The sequence below is a fragment of the Chiloscyllium plagiosum genome, unplaced genomic scaffold (genome assembly GCF_037043375.1).
Source record: "Chiloscyllium plagiosum isolate Xiang-an unplaced genomic scaffold, Cpla_swu_hap1 HiC_scaffold_4, whole genome shotgun sequence".
NCBI classification, from domain to species: Eukaryota; Metazoa; Chordata; class Chondrichthyes; order Orectolobiformes; family Hemiscylliidae; genus Chiloscyllium; species Chiloscyllium plagiosum.
In genome coordinates, this window is record NW_028270142.1 from 84,154,749 (window position 1) to 84,175,604 (window position 20,856).

The following is a 20,856-nucleotide window of genomic DNA, read 5'->3' on the forward strand; positions in this document are numbered from 1 at the left end:
ATTTCCTTGAACTGGCAATGGATGGATGGGGGGGGGGGGGGGGGGGGTGGAGATGGGGGCTAGTGGTGGTGAGATGCCGTGAGTTCTGGCTGACAGATATAAACAGAAGTCTCACAGGTTCTGTTCACACTGACATCTGTCTCTGAGGAAATGAGGTCAAGGATTCAAGGGTGACTTGGTGAAAAGATATCGGCCTATATTTGAGTTATTTGACATGACATTATTGGAAGCACTAAGTCTCAGATAAGACATCAAACAAAACCATGTGCCTGCATCTGTGAAAGATCCCATGGCATTAATTAAAGCAAGAAGTGCAGTTTTCCTGACCAATCATAAAAGTAGATCATGCAATGCCTTATATCTTACTAGGGTCTGCAGGTCCTTGCAATGTACAAATTGTCTGTCAAATTAGCAATGAAATGGTAACTATACTTCAAAACTAATTAATACATCATGAGGATGTATCAAGTAACAAAGTTGTGTGAACAGGGTACTAAGAAAATTATAATACTATTGTGCAGAATCAACAGGAATTTATGAAACAGCAGTGTCAATAAGGGAAAAATTAGACATCTATTATGTTTGGATTTTCTAAAAGAATTTTAAGCATGGGTCACACAGGAGGCTTTTACTCCCAAAGAAATTGTGGGATTGAGATTAATAAATTAGTATGAGTTGACCTTAATTGATAGATAGGAAAATAGAGCAGGAATAAACAAGTAAGTTTTGAGTTGACAGGCAATTACTTGTGGGATACCACAATGATCTGTACTTGGGCCTCAGTTACCTATAAAATATGTAAATTATTTAGTTGTATAATGTATTCCCATGTGTTCACAGCACAAAGTTGGGATAAAACAATATGTTATAAGCAAACAGGCTGCAAAATAATTTAGGCAGGTTAACCGAAAAAGGCAAGAACATGGCAATTGGAATATAATGTGGAAAGGTTATGAGTTCTGAGGCATCTCATACACAAATCACAGGAAAGTTAATATGTAGATGCAGCAAACAATTGCAATAAAGGAATTAGTGTCTAAGAATTTTTTTAAAGTTATATTGAAATTATATATAGCCTTACTGAGATCATACCTGGAGTACCTAAGGAAGGAGATACTTGACCTTTGACAAAAGATCAAGACAGTTAGGTCAACATTCTTTAGAGTTTAGAAGAACGAGAAATGTGATCTCAGTGAAATAAATAAAACCTACATTGACTTAACAGTGCAAATCCTGGAGAATATTTTCACTGGTTGGTGACACTTGATCTAGGCTTCACATGCCCAGAACAAGGGACCAATTATTTAGGACTGAGAAGACAAGAACTGCCTTCAATCAAAGAGTTGCGAATCATTGGGATTTTATACCCTTGTTGAGTATAATGCAGATTTGTCGATAGATTTTTGAATTCCAAGAGAACCAAGGAATACAGGGATCGTGGAGGAAGGTGATTACGTAGATCAATCACTGACTCATTGAACAGCAAAACAGACTCCAAGTGTTAGCAGGCCTATACCAACTCCTGTTTCTGATGTCACAGTTTGGAGCATTCCAAAGACATGAAAGGTGCTTTAGGCATTTTCTCTTTTAACCTCTTTATGGATGTTGTAACACACTTCTGGACCAGGTAGGACTTGAATCCAGACCTTTTGATTCAGAGGTAGGGATACTACAATATGTCACAACAATCTTATGAATGGTGCTTTATAATTGCCAGTTTATTTATTCAATCAGAAACAATTAGCACCTAGTTGTGTCCCTGGTACGGAAGAGAAACAAAATTAAAGGCAACCACATTGCCATTCTGTTGCTACAAATGCAGGACAGGTAATTGCCATGTTGTAAATATTTGTAAATTTTCAAACCCCTCCTAGTTTGCAATGCTTGAAACCTAACAGTTCAATACAGAACAAAATCAAATGTCTGGGAGGCAAGAGTGGAGTTTTTAGATGAGTTATAGCACTTGCTCATGAGTACACAAAAATGGTTTACTACTTGTAAGTCACAACATCTGATATCAGCTTTTGGCTCAAATTTATAATTATACTATTGAAAAGGCTTTTATTGTCAGCTCATTGTTCTAGCAATCAGGGTGATCAACTAGGCTTTTAAAAGGAAGAAGCAGCAATGGAAGGGGCTTTTGACTAGTAATAGCAGGGAATCTACAGAAGGGTGATAACAATGATTGGAAGGAATTTAAATCACATTTAGAGGTTTCAGGTTTTTTTTCAAGTGATTGCTCGAGGTATCAGCTAACAAATTGTATTGGTGCTGTAATTGTGTCTCTACATCTGGACTGGGAGGCCTGGGTTCAAAGCCAACTCACTCCAGAGGTGTGTAATAACATGTCTGCAGAAGTTGTTAGGAAAGTATCCACACACTGAATTTATAGAAAAGCTAGTTGCAGTGCATAAAGCATTTTGAAACTCTGTCACCCAGAACAGAAGATTGCATAATTAAGATATTCTGGAACCAATCTACATGGTGAGACTTTCTTTCAATTTTCAGCAGCTATATTAGGGCACCCGAGATGAATAAATGACCAAACAAAGAGGTCGAAACACAGGCTCACCTTGGACTGTACATAAAGAATTTACTTTGGTCAAAGCATTGAGTTCATTGAGGACAATGTTTCCAGTCAATGAAGAAATTCTCTCATTTTCATCACTTTGCAACACCAATTTGTTGACTGAAAGTATGGTACCTTCAGCACACACAATAAAGCCTACAGAATAAGAGAAAATGAGACTTAGTATTACAAGATTACTACATGCAACACAATTATTTTCAGTTATTTTCTTTGAAGAATGAGTAGAAAGAGAAGTGCTGAGGCTACTTTAGCAAGGTTACTCTGAAGACCTTACTTCAATGTTTCTTTGAAAATAACAGATAAATTTAAAAATATGCTCCTTTCCACTTTTTTAAGGAATTGTTACTAGACAAACCTGCAGGTGCACAGCACTTCTCTTTCTACTCATCCTTGTAAGAGATTTTAAATTGAAAAATGAAACTCTCACAGAACTGCACTGCATACTGCAGAAAGAATTTAAATTATTGAAATAACATTCAAGTAAAGTTACCATAGTCCCAGAGTACAGCATTTTTTTCCATGAATTCATGCTGATGGCATCACACTGCAGCTCAAACCAGCCAACTGAGCTAAGCAAACCCTAATTTTTTATTAGCCATGCCCTAAATCTGTCATGCCAGCTTCAGTGATTCATGCACCTACATCCCCAGGACCTTTGAAGTTTAATACTTGCCTCATAATACACAATGCTATCAAGTTTTGTATCATATGCAAATTTTGAAACTGAGCCTTGCACATTCAATGTTCAGTCATTAATAATAATCAGGGAGAGCAGGGATTCTAACACTAACCGTGGGGAAATCTTATTTACAAATCTTCCTGCAGTCTGAAAAACAGCTGTTCACCAATACTTTCTGTTTCCTGTCATTCAGCCAAACTGTTTTTCATGTCACTGTTTGTTTTATTCCACTAGCTCTGATTTTGCTCTCATGTCTGTTGTGTTATAATTCTTTTGTAAGTTTGTGTATACCACATCAACAGCATTACCCTTATCTGTTCCCTCTGTTATCTCATCAAAATACTCAGGCAATTTAATTGGACAAGATTTTTCCTGAGCAAATCCACACTGGCTTTCCTTTCTTAACCTGCATTTGCTCAAGCGAATTAATTCTGTCACGAATCATTATTTCTAAAATCTCAAAGATTAAACGACTGGCCTATGGATAGTGGGCTTACCTTTGAAAGTCAACTAAATCTTCCATACATCTTTTACTGAATATAGATGTGACATTTTCCATTCCTTCTGGCAACACCTCTTTAAAAAGGATTGAAAAATTCTCAACAATATTTTCGCAATTTCAACCCTCACTTCCCTCAGGATCTTTGGATGGTCAAGTAGTCCTGGTCCCTTATGAACTTTAAGCATAACCTAATATCTTTGACTTATCATTTTTACACCCATCAAATGTCTCAATTGCCTTCTCTTTCACCATAAACAGGATAGCATCTTATTTCTTGGTAAAGACAGATGCAAAGTACTCATGTCATACCTCAGTTATAACAGCCTCCATAATCTTACGTTTTCCTTGAAGTGAGCTCAAGCAATTGAGACTAGCATTTACCTGTAACCATTTGGTTTTCAAGAAATATCTCATTTCAGTAAGAAATCCAGTGTTTCATTTCACCGACCTAAAAAATCCATATATACCACAATCCTTCAAACTTAAATCCATAAAATTGATGAATTGTTCATAACACCATATCATCACAGAGGATGATGCTTGGGAAGACTCCCTGGTTTCAAGTTATCTGGGTTATTTTCTCAGAGAAGCTTTTGGACCTTGCATGGTTTGCAGCTTCTGAGAGAAGTTAGCGAAAGTGACAGTTAATGATAGATCTGCACTGTCGACAGGATAAAACACTAACTTCAGCATTGACTGCATGGAAGGTGGGTTTGGCCTAATTTCATCTGGGGTCTTGTGGAGAAGATTGGAAGTTACTTAGATCGGCATTAAAGGGAAAATCTACAGTAGGCCCTACAATATCTTACTGCATAAGAAAGTAAACAACAGATAAGCTTGAAAGTAACTAGAACAAGAAACTGAGGCATGGACAGACAAGGGAGTGAGAAAGAAAGTTTTACTTTTGGAGCTGAAGAGAATTCTCCAGGGTACTTTGGCATACTTTTGGGTGGTCCCTCTGATGAAGATCTGTAATATATTACTATTATTATGAGGGAACTTAGGTGGAGCAAAGAAGAGGAAAAATGTCTTTGATTTTCAGTTCCGTGAAGGTCTAACTTGTTTTATTTGCCAATATCAGGAAGTAATTTTGAACAGTGAATTCAAAACAGTATTTCCAAGTAATGCTTTTTTGGTTAAATGCCAAGCAAGCCCCCTGGGGAAACAATTTTTAAGGTGTTTGCTGACTTGGGTTTTACAACCCGGAGAGAGAAATAGAATCAAGTTCATTCAGAGAGAAGAGGACTATTAAGAGGAAGGTGCTGTTGGTAGCAGTCATCAAGCAGTCAGGGGTTTGGACAAGTCAGTAGCAAGAACTGTCCAGAAACAGGAGGGTGTTGAAAACATCAGTGTAGTGAAATCCATGTTAAGACATAAGTCAGCTGAGTTAGAAGCTGGTTTTAAAGGTCTTGGCTGAGATATAAGCTAAAGAAAATCACTTTATGCAAATGCACAGCAGCAATTTTCCAAAAGGAAACTGATTATAGCTATGCCAGCCGAGCAAGAAGCTTTAGCATAGAGACAGGGATGACTAATGTAGACTTAAACCAGTGTTATTCTTTGTTCTGAGGGGAATTAAAGTTAGAAGTAAGGATGCTCTGCTTCAATTACACAGAGTTGAAAGTGTTGTGCTGGAAAAGCACAGCAGGTCAGGCAGCATTCGAGGAGCAGGAAAATCGACATTTCAGGCAAAAGCCCTTCATCAGTGGAGATTTACTAGTTTGCTGAGCAGGTAGATGAATGAGCTGGACAGATGAGGCTTTTTCTCCCCACAGGAGCTCAGTAGAATTAGGATAATTTGACTCAAGTATATAAGGTCTTGAAAGCCTTACATTGGTCGACGTTGAAAGTATGTTTCCTCTTGTGAGTGAGCGCAAAACTGAGGGTGCACAGTTTTAAAATTAAGAGTAGCGCTATTAAGACAAAGATTAGATTAGATTAGATTACATACAGTGTGGAAACAGGTCCTTCGGCCCAACCAGTCCACACTGACCCTCCAAACAGTAATCCACCCAGACCCATTCCCCTCTGACTAATGTACCTAACACTACCAGCAATTTAACACGGCCAATTCACCTGACCTGCAAATCTTTGGACTGTGGGAGGAAACCGGACCACCCGGAGGAAACCCACGCAGACACAAGGAGAATGTGCAAACTCCATACAGACAGTCACCCGAGGCTTGAATCGAACTTCTTTTTCGTCAAAGTTGTGCAACTTTGGAATTCTGTGACTTAAAGAGTAGAAGTAGGACATTTTAAGGCAAAGGTATATAGATTCTTGTGAGGCGAGGTAATCAAAGGTTATTGGGCATGGATGGGAATGTGGAATTCGAAACACTAACAGAATAACAATGATCTTCTTGATAGCAGATTTGAGGGCCTACCACTTGCTCCTACTTCCTATGTTAATACAGTACTTCACTGAAGGTTGAGAGCTGAGAGGTTATTATTGGAGTAAACATGCTGAATCTTTCTTTCTGATATTTTTAATGAAATGATTTCAAATAGTTCTTGTGATACAAATCACGGTTTACTTCTACGAAATTAATCTTTATTTTCATTTGTTAAATATACTTTGGGAACCTTTGTGAATTTTTCAGTCTCTGTCTGAAGGCAGTAAAACAAAAAGAGAAATAAACCATAAAATCTATCAAGCCAACTTTCACTCTATGTTCTGATTTGTCCATTATTACTGTCAGCTGGAATCACAATATGACAAGAGTAAATATCTTTAAGATTTATTGATTTCTAAGGGGAATTCTTTGAATAAGCAGAGAGTAGACCGAAGTGCGTAATCTATATAGTTAGAAAGTTATTCCTTCACAACTGCTACTGGAGTACTATTGATGACAACTTCCATCACTTTTCCCATGATCAAAAATATGCTGATAAGGCAGCAAGTGGGTGGTCTGGATTTGTCAAAATGATGCTTGTTTTGTAGCTGTACTTGAAAAGCTTACCTAGGAACATGGCTAGCTCCCTAGCACACCTTCAATATTATTGCCAGACTGTTTTCAGAGCCGTGAGTAGTATCCAGTGTTTTCAGCTGTTTCTTCATATTACATCAAGTGAATTGATTTGGTAAAACAATTGTCGATTTTGATGCTAGGGATCTAAATATGTTTAGATAGATGAGTCGTCCCAGTCGAAATGGTGTTTTTTTTTTTATCCGTGTGTAGGGCTACGAGGGAGAGAGGGTCGTGTCTTTTTGTGGCTAGCTGGTGTTCGTGTATCCTGGTGGCTAACTTTCTTCCTGTTTGTCCTATGTAGTGTTTGTGGCAGTCCTTGCATGGAATTTTGTAGATGACCTTGGTTTTGTCCATGGGTTTTAAGTTTGTTATTTTTTGTTTGAGACTGTTGGTGGGTTTGTGTGCTACTAGGATTCCGAGGGGTCTTAGTAGTCTGGCTGTCATTTCTGAAACCACCATTTCGACTGGGACAACACATCTATCCTGGGACAGGCTAAGCAAAGGCATGCCAGAGAATTCCTAGAGGCCTGGCACTCCAACAACAACGCCATAAACAAACACATAGATCTAGATGCCATCTATCAACCCCTCAGAAAACAAACAGGAAATGACATCATCACAAACCCCAGGAACCCCATCCAGAAGAAAGATATAAATAGAAAGCAGGAGACAACAGCTTTGCTTCACTTGGAGGTCGCCACTGATGATGTTACCTAGCCAGGTAATGAAACGTCTGGATATCAAAACTACAGCTCAGCGAGCAAACCTACACCCTAATCCTTCTGTTTGTTGTTTAATTGTCCACCACCAATCAAGACTGGACAAGATCACAGAGCTCAAGAGCTGATCTGTTAGTTTTGAGATTACTAATAATAATTCTTGTAGTGCTACCTGTCTTTCCACATTCTTTGTATACTTTGGACCCTTTTCTAATATTACGTCCTGGTTTTCACACCCCTACCAAATTATCTTAAACCTTTTCGAATGGCATTAGAAAATCACACTGTAAGGAAATTGGTCCCAGCTCTATTCATTTGCAATCTGTTCAGCCTGTGCTGATCCCATCTTTCCAAAAACTGGCACCAATATCACAGGAAGTGAAGAATGTGTCTTCCTGTGCCTCTTTCCAGCCATGCATTAAACAGTTCAATCCTCCCATTTCAATGCTGATTTATGCATGGTACTGAGTGCAATCCAGGGTTTACTACCTTTCTCAAGGTCCGGCTTGCTTGTTTCCTAACAAGCTGACCCCCCTTCCATTGCATCATTGGTGACAGAGTTCTCAGTTGGATTCCCACTCTCTCTCTCTCTCACTCTCCTTGAATGTAACCTAATTATCTGTCCTCCTTAAAAACATTCCTTAAAGATCTTTTATTTAAACTATAAATTTCAATCAACTCTCCAAATTTGTTTCTCACATGCTGATGTTTGTTCCTTTTATTCCTTCATAGAATATTCTGGGATGTCTTGTATGGGGAATTTCTTTACAAATTTAAATTGCTATGACACTCACCCTTTTCATTTTTCTTTATAATATTACTTTATTACTTCCCTATTCTAACCTTCCCAAGATAATTTCAGGATTTTAATGGAACTGTAGTTTGGTATAACCTTCTCTTTCCATAAATACTTTTAGTTTAGCGAATAAATTGAGACCAAAACAAATTTGAAGAACACTTTGTCAGCTGTTACCTTTCTCGATTATGGCATCCTTGAAGAAAATGTTGCTGGATGTTTCATCATTCAGTGATTTAATAACTTCAAGACCGAGAATGCAGCTTGATGTAACATAGACTGAGAGTGTTTTAGGTACTCCGGAATCATGACCTGCAGACTGCAGTGATGAATCAATCACAAACAGCCAAAAGTCCTTACTTTTTTGGTGGTAGGCAGTTTGATCCTGTGAAGGAACAACGTAGGAATAAACAATCATTAAATATCTTACAACCCATACTACAAGTTGGGCTGTTAGGCAAGAAAGAATATACAACTGTGCGGAAGAGATTGTAAATTAAAGTACAAGAGAGCAAGATAGTTCATAACGATCAGAGCACAGCAATAATGTGCCAACCTAACAGTGCAACAACAGATAAGGGCAGAGAGAGCAAAAATAATATAAAACCAAACTAAAGGCTTTATATCTATAGGCTTCTGATCAAAACAGATTTATCAAGTGAAACGGAAAATGCATATGACCTGACAGCCATTACAAATACATGAGTGCAATGTACCTAACACTGGGACCTGAATGTCCAATCATACTTGTCATTATGGAAGAAAGGAAACCAGGAAAGAATAGTGGTTTTGTTCTGTTAATTAAGGCATACGAGCATTTAAAAGATCAAGATGAGAATCTTTCTTTTGGTAGAGATAAGAATTAGGGAAGAAATGAATTGTGGGAGTATTCATTGACCTCTGAACAGTATCTACAGTGTAGAACTAGGGATACAGCAAGAAAAAAATAGGGGTTTCTATAAAAAAAATCCAATTATCAAGGGAAATTTTAATCTACAAATATATAACATGGTATATTTGTAAATTCAGTTTAAGTGAGAGATCAGTCTGTCTGTAACTAATGTGTTGAATTTACTGCATATACTCTAGGAAGAGTAAATTTCTTGTACAATTTGGCTCCTGACCTTTGGCCAAGAAATTACCTCATGTTCAGATTGAACCTCTGACTTTTAACTAAACAATCCAAACTCTTTATACTTACCAGAGGCTCAACATTGAAATCAAGCCTGCTTAACAGAATCATAGAAATGTTGTAGATACTAATGATACTATAGAATAGCACACCACTGAAGGTGCATGTTCAGCACCTCATGTCTATGCATGTCGACAGTGATGTCAAGAGTATCGACTCACTGGTGCAAACGGCATTCCTTTCAATCCCATATTCTAACTTAACAACAGGGTAACAAGAATGAATGTTAGATAAGCAGCCCAGTTCAAATTAAAAGTCACTGAAATTGTAGACTATGTGCAGCAGCGAGAGAATTCAAGGTATGGAAGGTGGTCTTACACAACTTCAACAAAAATAAATTTGCAACAGAGAAAAGTCTAGTAATGTGGCTACAGGTGGAAGACAATATTGCAAATTGTGTCAATGAAAATCACCAGAATGGACACACTGGATGCAGATTTCCAATACTTTTTCTAAGTGTAGGAATGAGTTTGTTAGGTGGTGACTAAACACTATCCCACTGCTAGGATAACTCACCCCATAGCCTGTCCATCAGCTCATTAAGAGCAGACAGGCAGATGAAACCATGTATCTTGCACTATCACAGATCTTGACACTTATCTCCCAGGGCCGGCAGCTTCTGGGTCTTAAAGCACTTGCCTTAATTGGTCAGTGCACTGAGTATAGGAGTTGGGAGGTCATGTTGTGACTGTACAGGACATTAGTTTGGCCACTTTTGGAGTACTACATGCTATTCAAGCCTTCCTCTTATCAGAAGCATGTTATGAAACTAGGAAGTGTTCAGAAAAGAAATGAATTGTGGGAGTATTCATAGACCTCTGAACAGTATCTACAGTGTAGAACTAGGGATACAGCAAGAAAAAATAGGGGTTTCTATGAAAAAAACTCCAATTATCAAGGGAAATTTTAATCTACAAATATATAACATGGTGTATTTGTAAATTAAGTTTACGTGCGAGATCAGTCTGTCTGTAACTAATGTGTTGAATTTACTGCATATAAATTGCCAGGGTTGGAGAATTTGAGCTACTGGGAGAGGCTGAATAGGCTGCAGCTATTTTCTCTGGAACGTCAGAGGCAGAGGGATGACCTTATAGAGATTAATAAAATCATGAGGGGTATGTTTTGCTTGGAAGTTGAGAGGCGACCTGATAGCAGTTTACAAAATTATGACAGGCATGGATAGAATGGATAATCAGAGGTAGGGTAGAAATGTCAATTACTAGGGGACATAGGTATAAGGTTAAAAAGAGGGGAAAGTTTAAAGGAGTTGTGAGAAGCAGGTTTTTTTTGCTCAGAGGCTGGTAAGTGCCTGGATAGCTCTGCCAGAAGAGGTGGTAGAACCAGATACAATAGCAACACTAAAAGAGGCAACTTGACAGAACATGAATATGCAGGGGATAGAGGGATATGGACTGTGTAGAGATGAAAGGTTATTAGTTTGGAAAGGCATAATGTGTCAACATAAGTTTGGTGGACTACAGGACCTGTGTTGTACTGTTCTTTGTTCTTTATCAAGTTAAACAGAATAATAGAATCCCTACAGTGTGGAAACAAGTCATTCTGCTCATTGAGTCCACATCAACTCTCTAAAGAACATCCCACCCAGACCCACTTCCCCTACCCAATCTCTAACTTTGCATTTCCCAGAGCTAATCCACCTAGTCTGCACATCCTTGGGCACTATGAGCAATTTAGCATGGTCAATCCACCTACCCAGCACATGAGAGGAAACTGGAATACCCAGAGGAAACCCATCTAGACACTGGAAGAATGTGCAAACTGCACACAGTTGCCCAAGGCTGGAATCAAACCCAGAATGCTGGCACTGTGAGGCAACAGTACTAACCAGTGTGCTGCCCTGAAAAAAATTTCAAAAGGATTAGTGGTGCATCAGAAGATTGCTGTTTTTTAAATGCTGTACAAAAATGACTACAAAAAAATAAGGTAGAAATTAGAGTATGAGAGAAAGTTCAATCAAAATATAAAAGATTCCAAGAGTTTCTATAAATATTTAAAATGGAATACAGTAACTAAGGTGAAGTTGGGTCCTCCAGAGTAAGGGGAATTAATGAAATGACAGAAACATTGAATCGCTATCCTGTCTACTGCAGAGAACACAAATAATACCCTGGAAAAAGATGAACATCAAAAGGTGAAAGGGAGGGAAGAACTTAAAGAATTATAATCACAAGGGAAAGAGTACTGAGAAAATCATTAGAATTAAGAACTAACATCTGGAATCCTAAAAGAAGTGGCTGCAGGGATAGCAGACGCATGTGTGAATTTTCAAATTCCCTTGGATTCAGAAAATATCCCTTCAGATTGGAAAACAGCAGATACAGCTTCTCTATTCCAGAAAGAAAGGAAACAGAAAAGCAGGTAATTATTGGCTTGTTGGCGTAATATCTGTCTTAGGGAAAATGCTAGAATCTATTAATAAGGAGGCTGTAACTGGGCCCTTGGAGTCAACGTGCTTTGTGAAAGGGTAATCATGTATTAATAATTAATTAAAGCTTTTGAAGAAGTAACAAGTAACTTGGTTAAAGTGAAATCCGTAGGCATCGTATTCTTGAGATTTCCAAAAAGGGTTGATGAGGAGACACATCAAAGGTCACTATGCAAAGTAAGCACTCTCAGTGTAAGGGATAACATTTCAGAGAATTGGTTGGCTATGAAGAAGCAGATAGTAGGCATAAAATTTCACTTCCAGGTTTGCCAGGCTGTCATCAGTGGGAGCGACAGGCATTGGTGCTGGTGCCTCAACTATCTGTTATCTGCATAAAATACTTGGATGCACAAATCAAAGGTTACAAAATTTTTGGATGACACAAATACAGGTAGGAAATAAAGTGTAACAAGGTTTATGAAAGGATTTAGATTAAGTCAATAGGAAAAATTGGTGGGGCAAAATGTGAATCTATCCACTTTGGCAGGTAGAATAGTAAAGCAATACAATATTTACACAGAGAAAGATGTAAAGCCTGGCAGTACACAGTGACATAGGTGTTCTGACATATGATCATAGCATGCATGTCTCATTCATGGAACAAGGAATGGAATATCAAAGAAGTTTTGCTATAATTCTACAGAGAGTTGACAACATCACACTTGGTGTGCTGTATACAGATTTGGTCTCCTTACTTGAAAAGGAGATGAAGTAACATTAGAAGCTGTTCAGAGAAGCCTCACTGAAGGGTGATCTTACGAGGAATGTTTGAACTAGGTTAGGCTTGCATCTACTGGACTTTAGGAGAATGAGAAGGGATCTTACTGAATCATATAATATCTTGAAGGGAGCTGAGGTAGATGCAGAGGATGTTTCTGTTTGTGAGAGACTAGAAATAATAGCCACAGTGTAAAAGACAAGGACATTCCCATTTAAGATGCAGATTGGGAAGAATGTTTTTTTTCTCTCAGCGGTTTGTTCGTCTGTGGAATTCTCCTCTTATAAAGTAGTGGATGGAGATAATTTGATATTATTAAGGCTAAGTTCGATAGATCTTGACAGATAAGGGAGTCAAGACTTTGCATGGTCAAGAAAAGATCACTCTCCCCTGACTATACTGTCCCTGATTACAGCTATATTTCTCTTATCTTGCCCCCTCTTGAATGGCTCCCTGTACCACAGTGCTATGGTAAGTTTGCTCACCTGTCTGGAGCGCTCGCTCTCATCCACAAAAGGAACAAAAATCTCAAACCTGTTAGACAAGCTTAAGGGCTGTGGCTCCTTCAGCACTATCTCCTGAATCCCTCTACCTTTCTCATTCATTGTCACAGCCTCATGTCTTTGATTGCCCTGATTGAATTTGAGGTATTGAATCTAAAAGGTGTGACTGCCTTCTAAAGCACAGCAGCCAGGTAAAGACTATATTTGCCTGCCTGATGCCAGTGTAGGGATATCTCATCAAGGGAGGAGAAACTTGGAATGGGAAGGAAAAGAGCCAGGTGTTGTGGTCACATAGATACCAACAATATAGGTAGAAAGAGGAAAGAGATTCTCTTGTTGGAATATGAGCAGTGAGAGGTTAAATTAGAAAGCAGAACTGAAAAGATGATAATCTCCAGACAGCTACCTGAGCCAAGAGAAATTTGGCACAGGATCAACAGAATTAAAGTTGTAAACTATGGCTTAAAAATTGGTAAAGGAGAAATAGGTTTGAATCTATGGGATATTGGCACCAATAGTGGGGAAGAAGGGAGCTGTTCCAGTGGGAGGGGCACCGTCAGGAATCTAACTTGAGGTAGATGACAGGGCAAGTATGAGAAGCGAAGTACTTAACGTAGGACTGAGAATGTTATACTTAAATGCACACAGTACGCAGAACAAAATAAATGAGCTTGTAGCATAGACAAATTGACAGATACAATGTTGTAGATATCACAGAGACATGGCTACAAGGGGTGTATGGCCAGAAACTGAATATCTAAGGATACATGTCTTATTGAAAGGATAGACAGAGGAACAGAGGGTACAGGGTTGTCTTATTAGTAAAAAATTAAATTAAATCAATCGCAAAAAGAATCGGAAGGAATAGAATCTGTGTGGGTAGAGCTTAAGAGAGGCGAAGTTACAAAGGCCCCGATGCAAGTTATGTACAGGCTTCCTAACTGTAGTCAGGATATGGGAAAGAATATAAATAAGGAGACATAAAAGGTTTGTAAAAAAGGCATTATTACAATAATCATGGGGGACTTCAATATGCAGGCTGACTGGGAATATCAGGTTGCTAACGGATCTCAACAAAAGGAATTCGTGGAATGTCTACAAGATGGTTTTTTTGGAGCTTGTTGCAGAGTCCACTAAAGGAACAGGCAATTTGGATTTGGTGATGTGTAATGAGGCAGACTTGATTAGGAACCTTAAGGCGAAGGACCCCATCAGTAACAATGACTATAATATGGTGGAATTCACCCTGCTGTTTGAGAGGGAGAAGCTGGAATCAGATGTTACAGTATTACAATTGAGTAAAGGCAACTGCAAAGACATGAGATGGGGAGCTGTCCAGAGTTGATTGGAGGGGGACTCAGGAGGGAAGTAGCAATGAAGCAGCAATGATCGAGTTTCTGGGGTGATGTGCGAGACATAACATAAATTCATCCCAAGCAAGAAGAAACATTAAAGTGAGGATGAGGCAACCATGGCTGACAAGGAGAAGTCAGGGACAGTATAAAAGCAAAAAAAAAATCGTGAAGATTAGTCAGAAGCCAGAAGATTTGGAAGCCAAGGGATTAGGAAGCCTTTAAAAACTAGCTGAGGTAAATAAGCAAGAAAGGGGGAGAAGCTGAAATACGAAAGTGAGTGAGGTAGTAACAGAAAAGAACATTTGAAAAGTTTTTTTAGATATATAAAAGGTAAGAGGGAGGCAAGAGTGGACTTTGGACTGTTGGAAAATGAGGCTGGAGAAGTAGTAATGGGGAACAAAGAAGTGGTGAAGAACTGAATAAGTACTTTGCATCAGTCTTCACAGTGGAAGACACCAACAACATATCAGAAGTTCAAGAGAGTCAGAGGGTAGAGATGAGTGGAGTGGCCATCAATAAGTAGGTGGTGTTATGGAAGCTGAAAGGTCTGAAATTGGATTATCACCCAGAGCAAATGGACTACATCTCAGAGTTCTGAAGGAGGTAGCTAAAGAGATTGCAGAGGCATTGGTGATGATCAATCAGAGGCCAAGGTAAGTCCCAGAAGACTGGCAAATGTAACACCATGTTTTAAGAAGGGAGAGAGGCAGAAGAAAGGAAACTGTAGTCCAGTTAGCCTGATATCGTTCACTGCTAAGATTTTAAGAGTTTATTATTAAGAATGAGATTGCGAACTATTCGGATGTGTATGGTAAAATAGGGCTGGGCCAGCACATCTTCATCAAAGGGAGTGATGTCCGACAAATCTATTAGAATTCTTTTGAGGAGGTAATGAGTAAATTAGAAAAAGGAGAGCCAGTGGACATGATCCTTTTGGACTTCCAGAAGGCCTCTAACAATGTGTTGCACAGGAAGCTGCAAATTAGGTAAGAGCTCATGGTGTTGGGGCAAGGTACTTGCATAGATAGTAGATTGGCTGACAAGCAGAAGGCAGAGGGGAGGGCTGAAAAGGTCTTTTTCAGGATGGCAGGCAATGAGTAGTGGAGTTCTGTAGAGAAGCATGCTGGGACCGCAACTATTTACATTGTACACTCATAATCTGGAACAGAGGGCATTGTTGCTATGTTTGCAAATGACACAGGTGGTGTTGAGGAAGTGGGGAGGCTGCACAAGGACTTGGACAGGCTGGGAGAATGGGCAAAGAAGTAACATAAGAATACAGAAATCTGATGCACTAAGGGACTTTGATTCGCCTAAGGTTAACATGTAGGATGGTAAATACAATGTCAGCATTGATTTTGAGAGGGCTAGAATACAAGAGCAGAAATGTACTGCTGAGGATGCCTAAGGCTCTGGATAGAACATATTTGGAATATTGAAAGTAGTTTTGGGCCTCATATATAAGGAAGTTGCAGAGGGTCCAGAGAATGTTTACCAGAATGATCCTGGGGATGAAGACCTTGTCATGTGAGGAGTGAGTGAGGACTCTGGGTTTGTACTCAATAGAGTTTAGAAGAATAAGAGGAGTCCTGATTGAAACTTACAGAGGCCCGCATAATGAAAGTGGAGAAAATGTTGCCACTAGTAAGAGACACTAGTCCCCAAGGACAAAGCCTTACAGTGAAGGAATGACTCTTTAGAACGGAGATGAATTTCTTCAGCCAGAGGGTGGTTAATTTGTGGAACTCATTGTTGCTAAAGTCTGTGGAGGCCAAGTCATTGAGTGTATATAAGACAGAAGTAGATAGGTTTTTGACAGGTGAGAGGATCAAGGGTTACAGGAGAAGGCAGGAGAAACATATCAGTCATGTTTGAATAGCAGAGCAGACTCGATGGACCACATGGTCTAACCCTGCAGCTATGTCTTATAGTGTGTAAGAAGGATAGAAAGTTAAGGCATAGTCAGACCAGCCATTATCAAATCACAGCTCAGGCTTGAGGGGCCAAATGGTCTACTACTGTTCCTAAATTAAATGTGTGCATGTTCTTAAAAACATATTATTCAAAATTTCTACACCCTAACAAAAACTATATATGACATACTGGCTGCAGTAAACATCAGAACTAACTACCAGTTTTAGATTACATTCCCTACAGTGTGGAAACAGGCCATTTGGCCCAACAAGTCCACACCAACCCTCCGAAGAGTAACCCACCCAGACCCATTCCCCTACATTTACCTCTAACTAATGCACCTTACACTATGGGCAATTTAGCATGGCCAATTCACCTGACCTGCACATTTGTGGGAGGAAACTGGAGCACCCAGAGGAAACCCACGCAGACACGGGGAGAATAGGCAAACTCCACACAGACAGTCGCCTGAGGCTGGAATTGAACCCGGGCCGCCAAAGCTATTTAAGTGCAACTATGACAGTAGCAGCTACCAGATAATTGCTCAAGTTATAAAACCAAAATGTAAATTTAACCAAGCAATTTCTAATGTTAAATTTCTATTCAATCAATTAAGTGATGGAAGGAATCATTAATTTGCCAACAGTCAGTTTGGATTCTGTGATCTGGTTCCATGTCTTATTACAGTCTTGCTTCATGTATGGACATAGGAACTGAATACCAGAGGAATGATTTTGACCTGCAGCATTAAACCAAATATGACAGGAAGGAGACCTAACAAAGGTAAACTCTTACTACCTGTTATCATTTCAAACGCAAAGAAAGCTTCAATTGTTAAAAGCCTTTTAATGCTACTTAGGATATCATTTCAGAAGTGTCCACAGTCCAAGTTTCTCCTGGTCTATCAATGATTTCTCCACAAGATCAGTAATGCTGATGCCAGCTCACAATTTTGGAGTTCAGCCCCATTTACATCTCTGATGTTAAAGCAGTCATTGGCTTTGCAGAATTAGAGTGACAATTGACAGATAACATTTATCCACCATATGTTCATATTCTCAGTTTTAAAAAAATACTCAAAGCTCCACAAACAAAAATACTCATTGTACATTGCCATTTTTGAGAAGTATGTAAGTGAAGTGAATGCTTATACCTGGAATCTGGTGTAAATGACTTCTGCACTGAAACTACATCGATGTTGTTCAGGAACATGCTGAAATTAAGTAGAAAAAATGGCAAAATTTAAGTAAAATATTATACTGCCTTAAATAAGCATTGATAATTGCTGCATCATCAGGAATTAGCCATTCAAATTACCTGGATGTACATAATAGTCTAGATTAGAGAGGTGCTGGAAAAGCACAGCAGTTCAGGCAGCATCCAAGGAGCAGGAAAATCGATGTTTCGGGCAAAAGCCCTTCATCAGGGCTTTTCTGATGAAGGGCTTTTGTCCGAAACATCGATTTTACTGCTCCTTGGATGCTGCCTGAACTGCTGTGCTTTTCCAGCACCTCTCTAATCAAGACTCTGGTTTCCAGCATCTGCAGTCATTGTTTTAACTGGATGTACATAATACAAATACCTTGTATATGAAATAAAATTTTCTGCTTCTTAAAAGCTATGAAGGATTACTTAAGCCAAAAGGATTACTTTAAATTATAGGAATTGTTGAAATGCTTACCTTTACCATTTTCCAGCAACAGAATGCTATGTATTAAATACATTTGACAATGGATATTAAAAACTTCAGGTTTACCTTACTCTGCTAAAGATGTTTTAAAAATATTTACCACTTTGGAAGTAAGAAGGGAGATAGCTAACAGAATTATTGGACAGTCAGTCCAACATCAGTTATTGGGAAAATGCTGGTAGTTGTTACAAAGAAAATCATAACAATGCACTTAGGAAAGCATTTTAAAAGATTAGAAACAAACAAGTCAAAATGACTTTACAAACAGGCTGACAAACTTATTCTTATGTTTTGAGGACATGACACGTGAAGTAGAAAGAGAAATTAGTAGATATTGTATTTTTGGATTTTCAAAAAGCATCTAATACCATGCCACACAGAAGTTAATATGCAAGGTATGGATTCACTGAGATTGGTAACAGATTAGCAAGAGAATGAATTATCAGACAGGAGGTCCAGAACAGGCATAAAACAGGACATTTTCAAGTTGGCAGGCTGTGACAAGTAGAGAGTCACAAGGTCAGTCCTGGGACCTGAAAATTGACTACTATGTTTTTGTCCACTTACGTAGACAGATTAAGTCAGTGACAAAAACTTGGCAGATGGAATATAACATGGGAAAATGTGAGATTCTGCACTTAGTCAGGAAGAATAGACCAGAAAAATAGAACATTATTTAAATGGGGAAAACTGCAGAAAGCTTCTGAAAAGTGAGATTTAGAGGTCCTCGCTCATGAATCACAAAAATCTAGCAGATAATGGGAAAGGCAAATGAACTGTTGGACTTTATTTCAATTAGAATTAGTAGAAAAATTAGGGAGATCTTGCTAAAATTATTTGGAATATTGTGAACTGTTTTGGTTCCCTTATCTAAGGGAAGATATACTGGGGTTGGAGTAGTCGAGAAGAGGTTCACCATGTTAATTCTGAGTATGAGGTATTGTCCTTGAGCAGAGTTTGAGTCAGTTGGACCTGTACTCATTAGAGTTTTGAAGAATGATAAGTGATCTTATTAATACTTACAAGATTCTTAGGAGTAAACTGACATTTTCCTAGCTACCATCAGTTCTGAGGAAGGGTAACTCAACCTGAAACATTAAGTCTGATTTCTCTCCCCAGATGCTGCCAGACCTGCTTTGCTTTTCTAGCAAGAATCTTCAAGGACATGATAAGTTAAATATGGAGAGCTTGTTTCCCTTTCTGGGAGAGTCTAGGACCAGTGGGCATAATCTCACAGTAGGGTGCTGCCCATTTAAGATAAAAATGAGTGGACTATTACTTTTTCAGAAAGTAGTAAATCTGCAGAACTCTCTATCACTGAAGGCAATCAAGGCTGGATCATTAAGTATATTCAAGACTGAGAGAAACTGATTTTTAAATCAGTAAGGATCAGGGTTATGGAAGTAAGGCAAGAAAGTAGAGTTAAGGATTATCAGAGCAATCATGATCTCATTGAATGATGCAGCATAATTAATGGGCTGAACAGACTATTTCTGTTACTATGTTTTATGGTTTTTTGAGCTTAGCTTTTTACACGTAACAGGTAGTCAAGAATGGGTTCTGTTCTTGAATCTGTTTGAAAGTTGAACCACAATGCAGGTCAATATAAAGGAGACATTCGTAAGTACAGAAAATATTCAGATGTTAGGTCTTTAAAAATATAACGATACAGAGGAAGCTCAACAATTCAAAGGATGTGGGCAGGGACTATTTCGTTCGGTTAATCCAATTCCGGATAATCAAATGCCGGATAACATGGTTTAGCCAAGCATCGTGACCTTGCGATCTTGCCGGATAATTCGATATTTGGATTATTGAATGCCGAATAATCGAGGTTCTTCTGTATATGGGATTGTATTCTTAAGACGAAATGACAAAGACTAATATATCCAAGTATGCTGGTGATACAAAGCTAACTGGAAAAACAAGCTCATGGCGAGAACACAGAGAGATTGCAAAGTCATAAAGACAGGTAATGCGGAAGGGCAAAAAGATAACTTCAATTTACTGGAGGGATGTTAAAGCTATTTATTTTAGTTGTCAATTGTCGGAACAAAAACAAATCAGGATTTTTTTGAAAAAATTTTTTTAAATGTTGATTTGCAGAGAAATTTGCTGGTGCTCCTGCAATCACTGCAGAAAGTCAATAAAGCAAGTAATAAGGATGGAAAAGTGGCCTTTGTGAGGAGATTGGAGTCGAGTCATAGAGTTATACAGCTTAGAAACAGACCCTTTGGTCTAACTCATCCATGCTAACCAGATATCTTAAATTAATCTCGTCCCATTTGCCAGCAGTTAGTCCATATCCCTTAAAACGTTTCCTATTCACATACAGCATTTAAAAGGCATCTGAAAGGGTAAGTTAGCAGCCTCCACCACTTCCTCTGCCAGCCCAGTCCATTCATGCACCATCCTCTGCAAGAAAAAGTTGCCCCTTAGGTCCCTTTTATATCTTTCCCCTTTCACCTTAAACCTATGCCTTCTAGTTTTGGACTCCACTACCTAGAGGAAAAGATCTTGGCTATTCACTCTATTCATGCCCCTCATGATTTTATAAACTTCTATAAGTCATCCCTCAACCTCTGATGCTCTAGGGAAAAAAGCCCCAGCCTATTCAGCCTTCCCTATAGCTCAAACCCTCCAACCTTGGTAACATTCTTGTAAATCTTTTCTGAACTCTTTTCAAGTTTCACAACATCCCTCCTGGAGCAGGGAGACCAGAACTGAATGCAGTATTCCAAAAGTGGCCCAACCAATGTCCTGTACAGCCTCAACATG

The 20,856-nt window shown here is 38.8% G+C and overlaps 1 protein-coding gene and 2 long non-coding RNA genes across 8 annotated transcripts in view; 2 read left to right on the forward strand and 1 right to left on the reverse strand.

The window, feature by feature from the left end:
* The window catches only part of spidr (scaffold protein involved in DNA repair), a 284,198-nt gene that overhangs the window by 24,056 nt on the left and 239,286 nt on the right, over window positions 1–20,856 (reverse strand). For all 6 annotated transcript variants that reach the window (XR_015756994.1, XM_043688286.2, XM_043688285.2 and 3 more), the window contains 3 exons: window positions 17,542–17,601; window positions 8,435–8,642; window positions 2,573–2,725 (listed from right to left, as the gene is read on the reverse strand). Coding sequence is in view for 5 of the 6 variants with exons in the window: in XM_043688286.2 (XP_043544221.2) it covers window positions 2,573–2,725; window positions 8,435–8,642; window positions 17,542–17,601 (421 nt within the window). In the remaining variant the exon portion in view is untranslated. The remainder of the gene's footprint in view (window positions 1–2,572; window positions 2,726–8,434; window positions 8,643–17,541; window positions 17,602–20,856) is intronic.
* Window positions 1–20,856, forward strand: part of LOC148150176 (uncharacterized) — a 55,894-nt gene that overhangs the window by 23,929 nt on the left and 11,109 nt on the right. The window lies entirely within an intron of this gene.
* Window positions 12,160–20,068, forward strand: LOC122549077 (uncharacterized). Its single transcript, XR_006311398.2, has 3 exons — window positions 12,160–12,289; window positions 17,076–17,171; window positions 19,198–20,068. It is a non-coding gene; the product is annotated as an uncharacterized LOC122549077 (long non-coding RNA).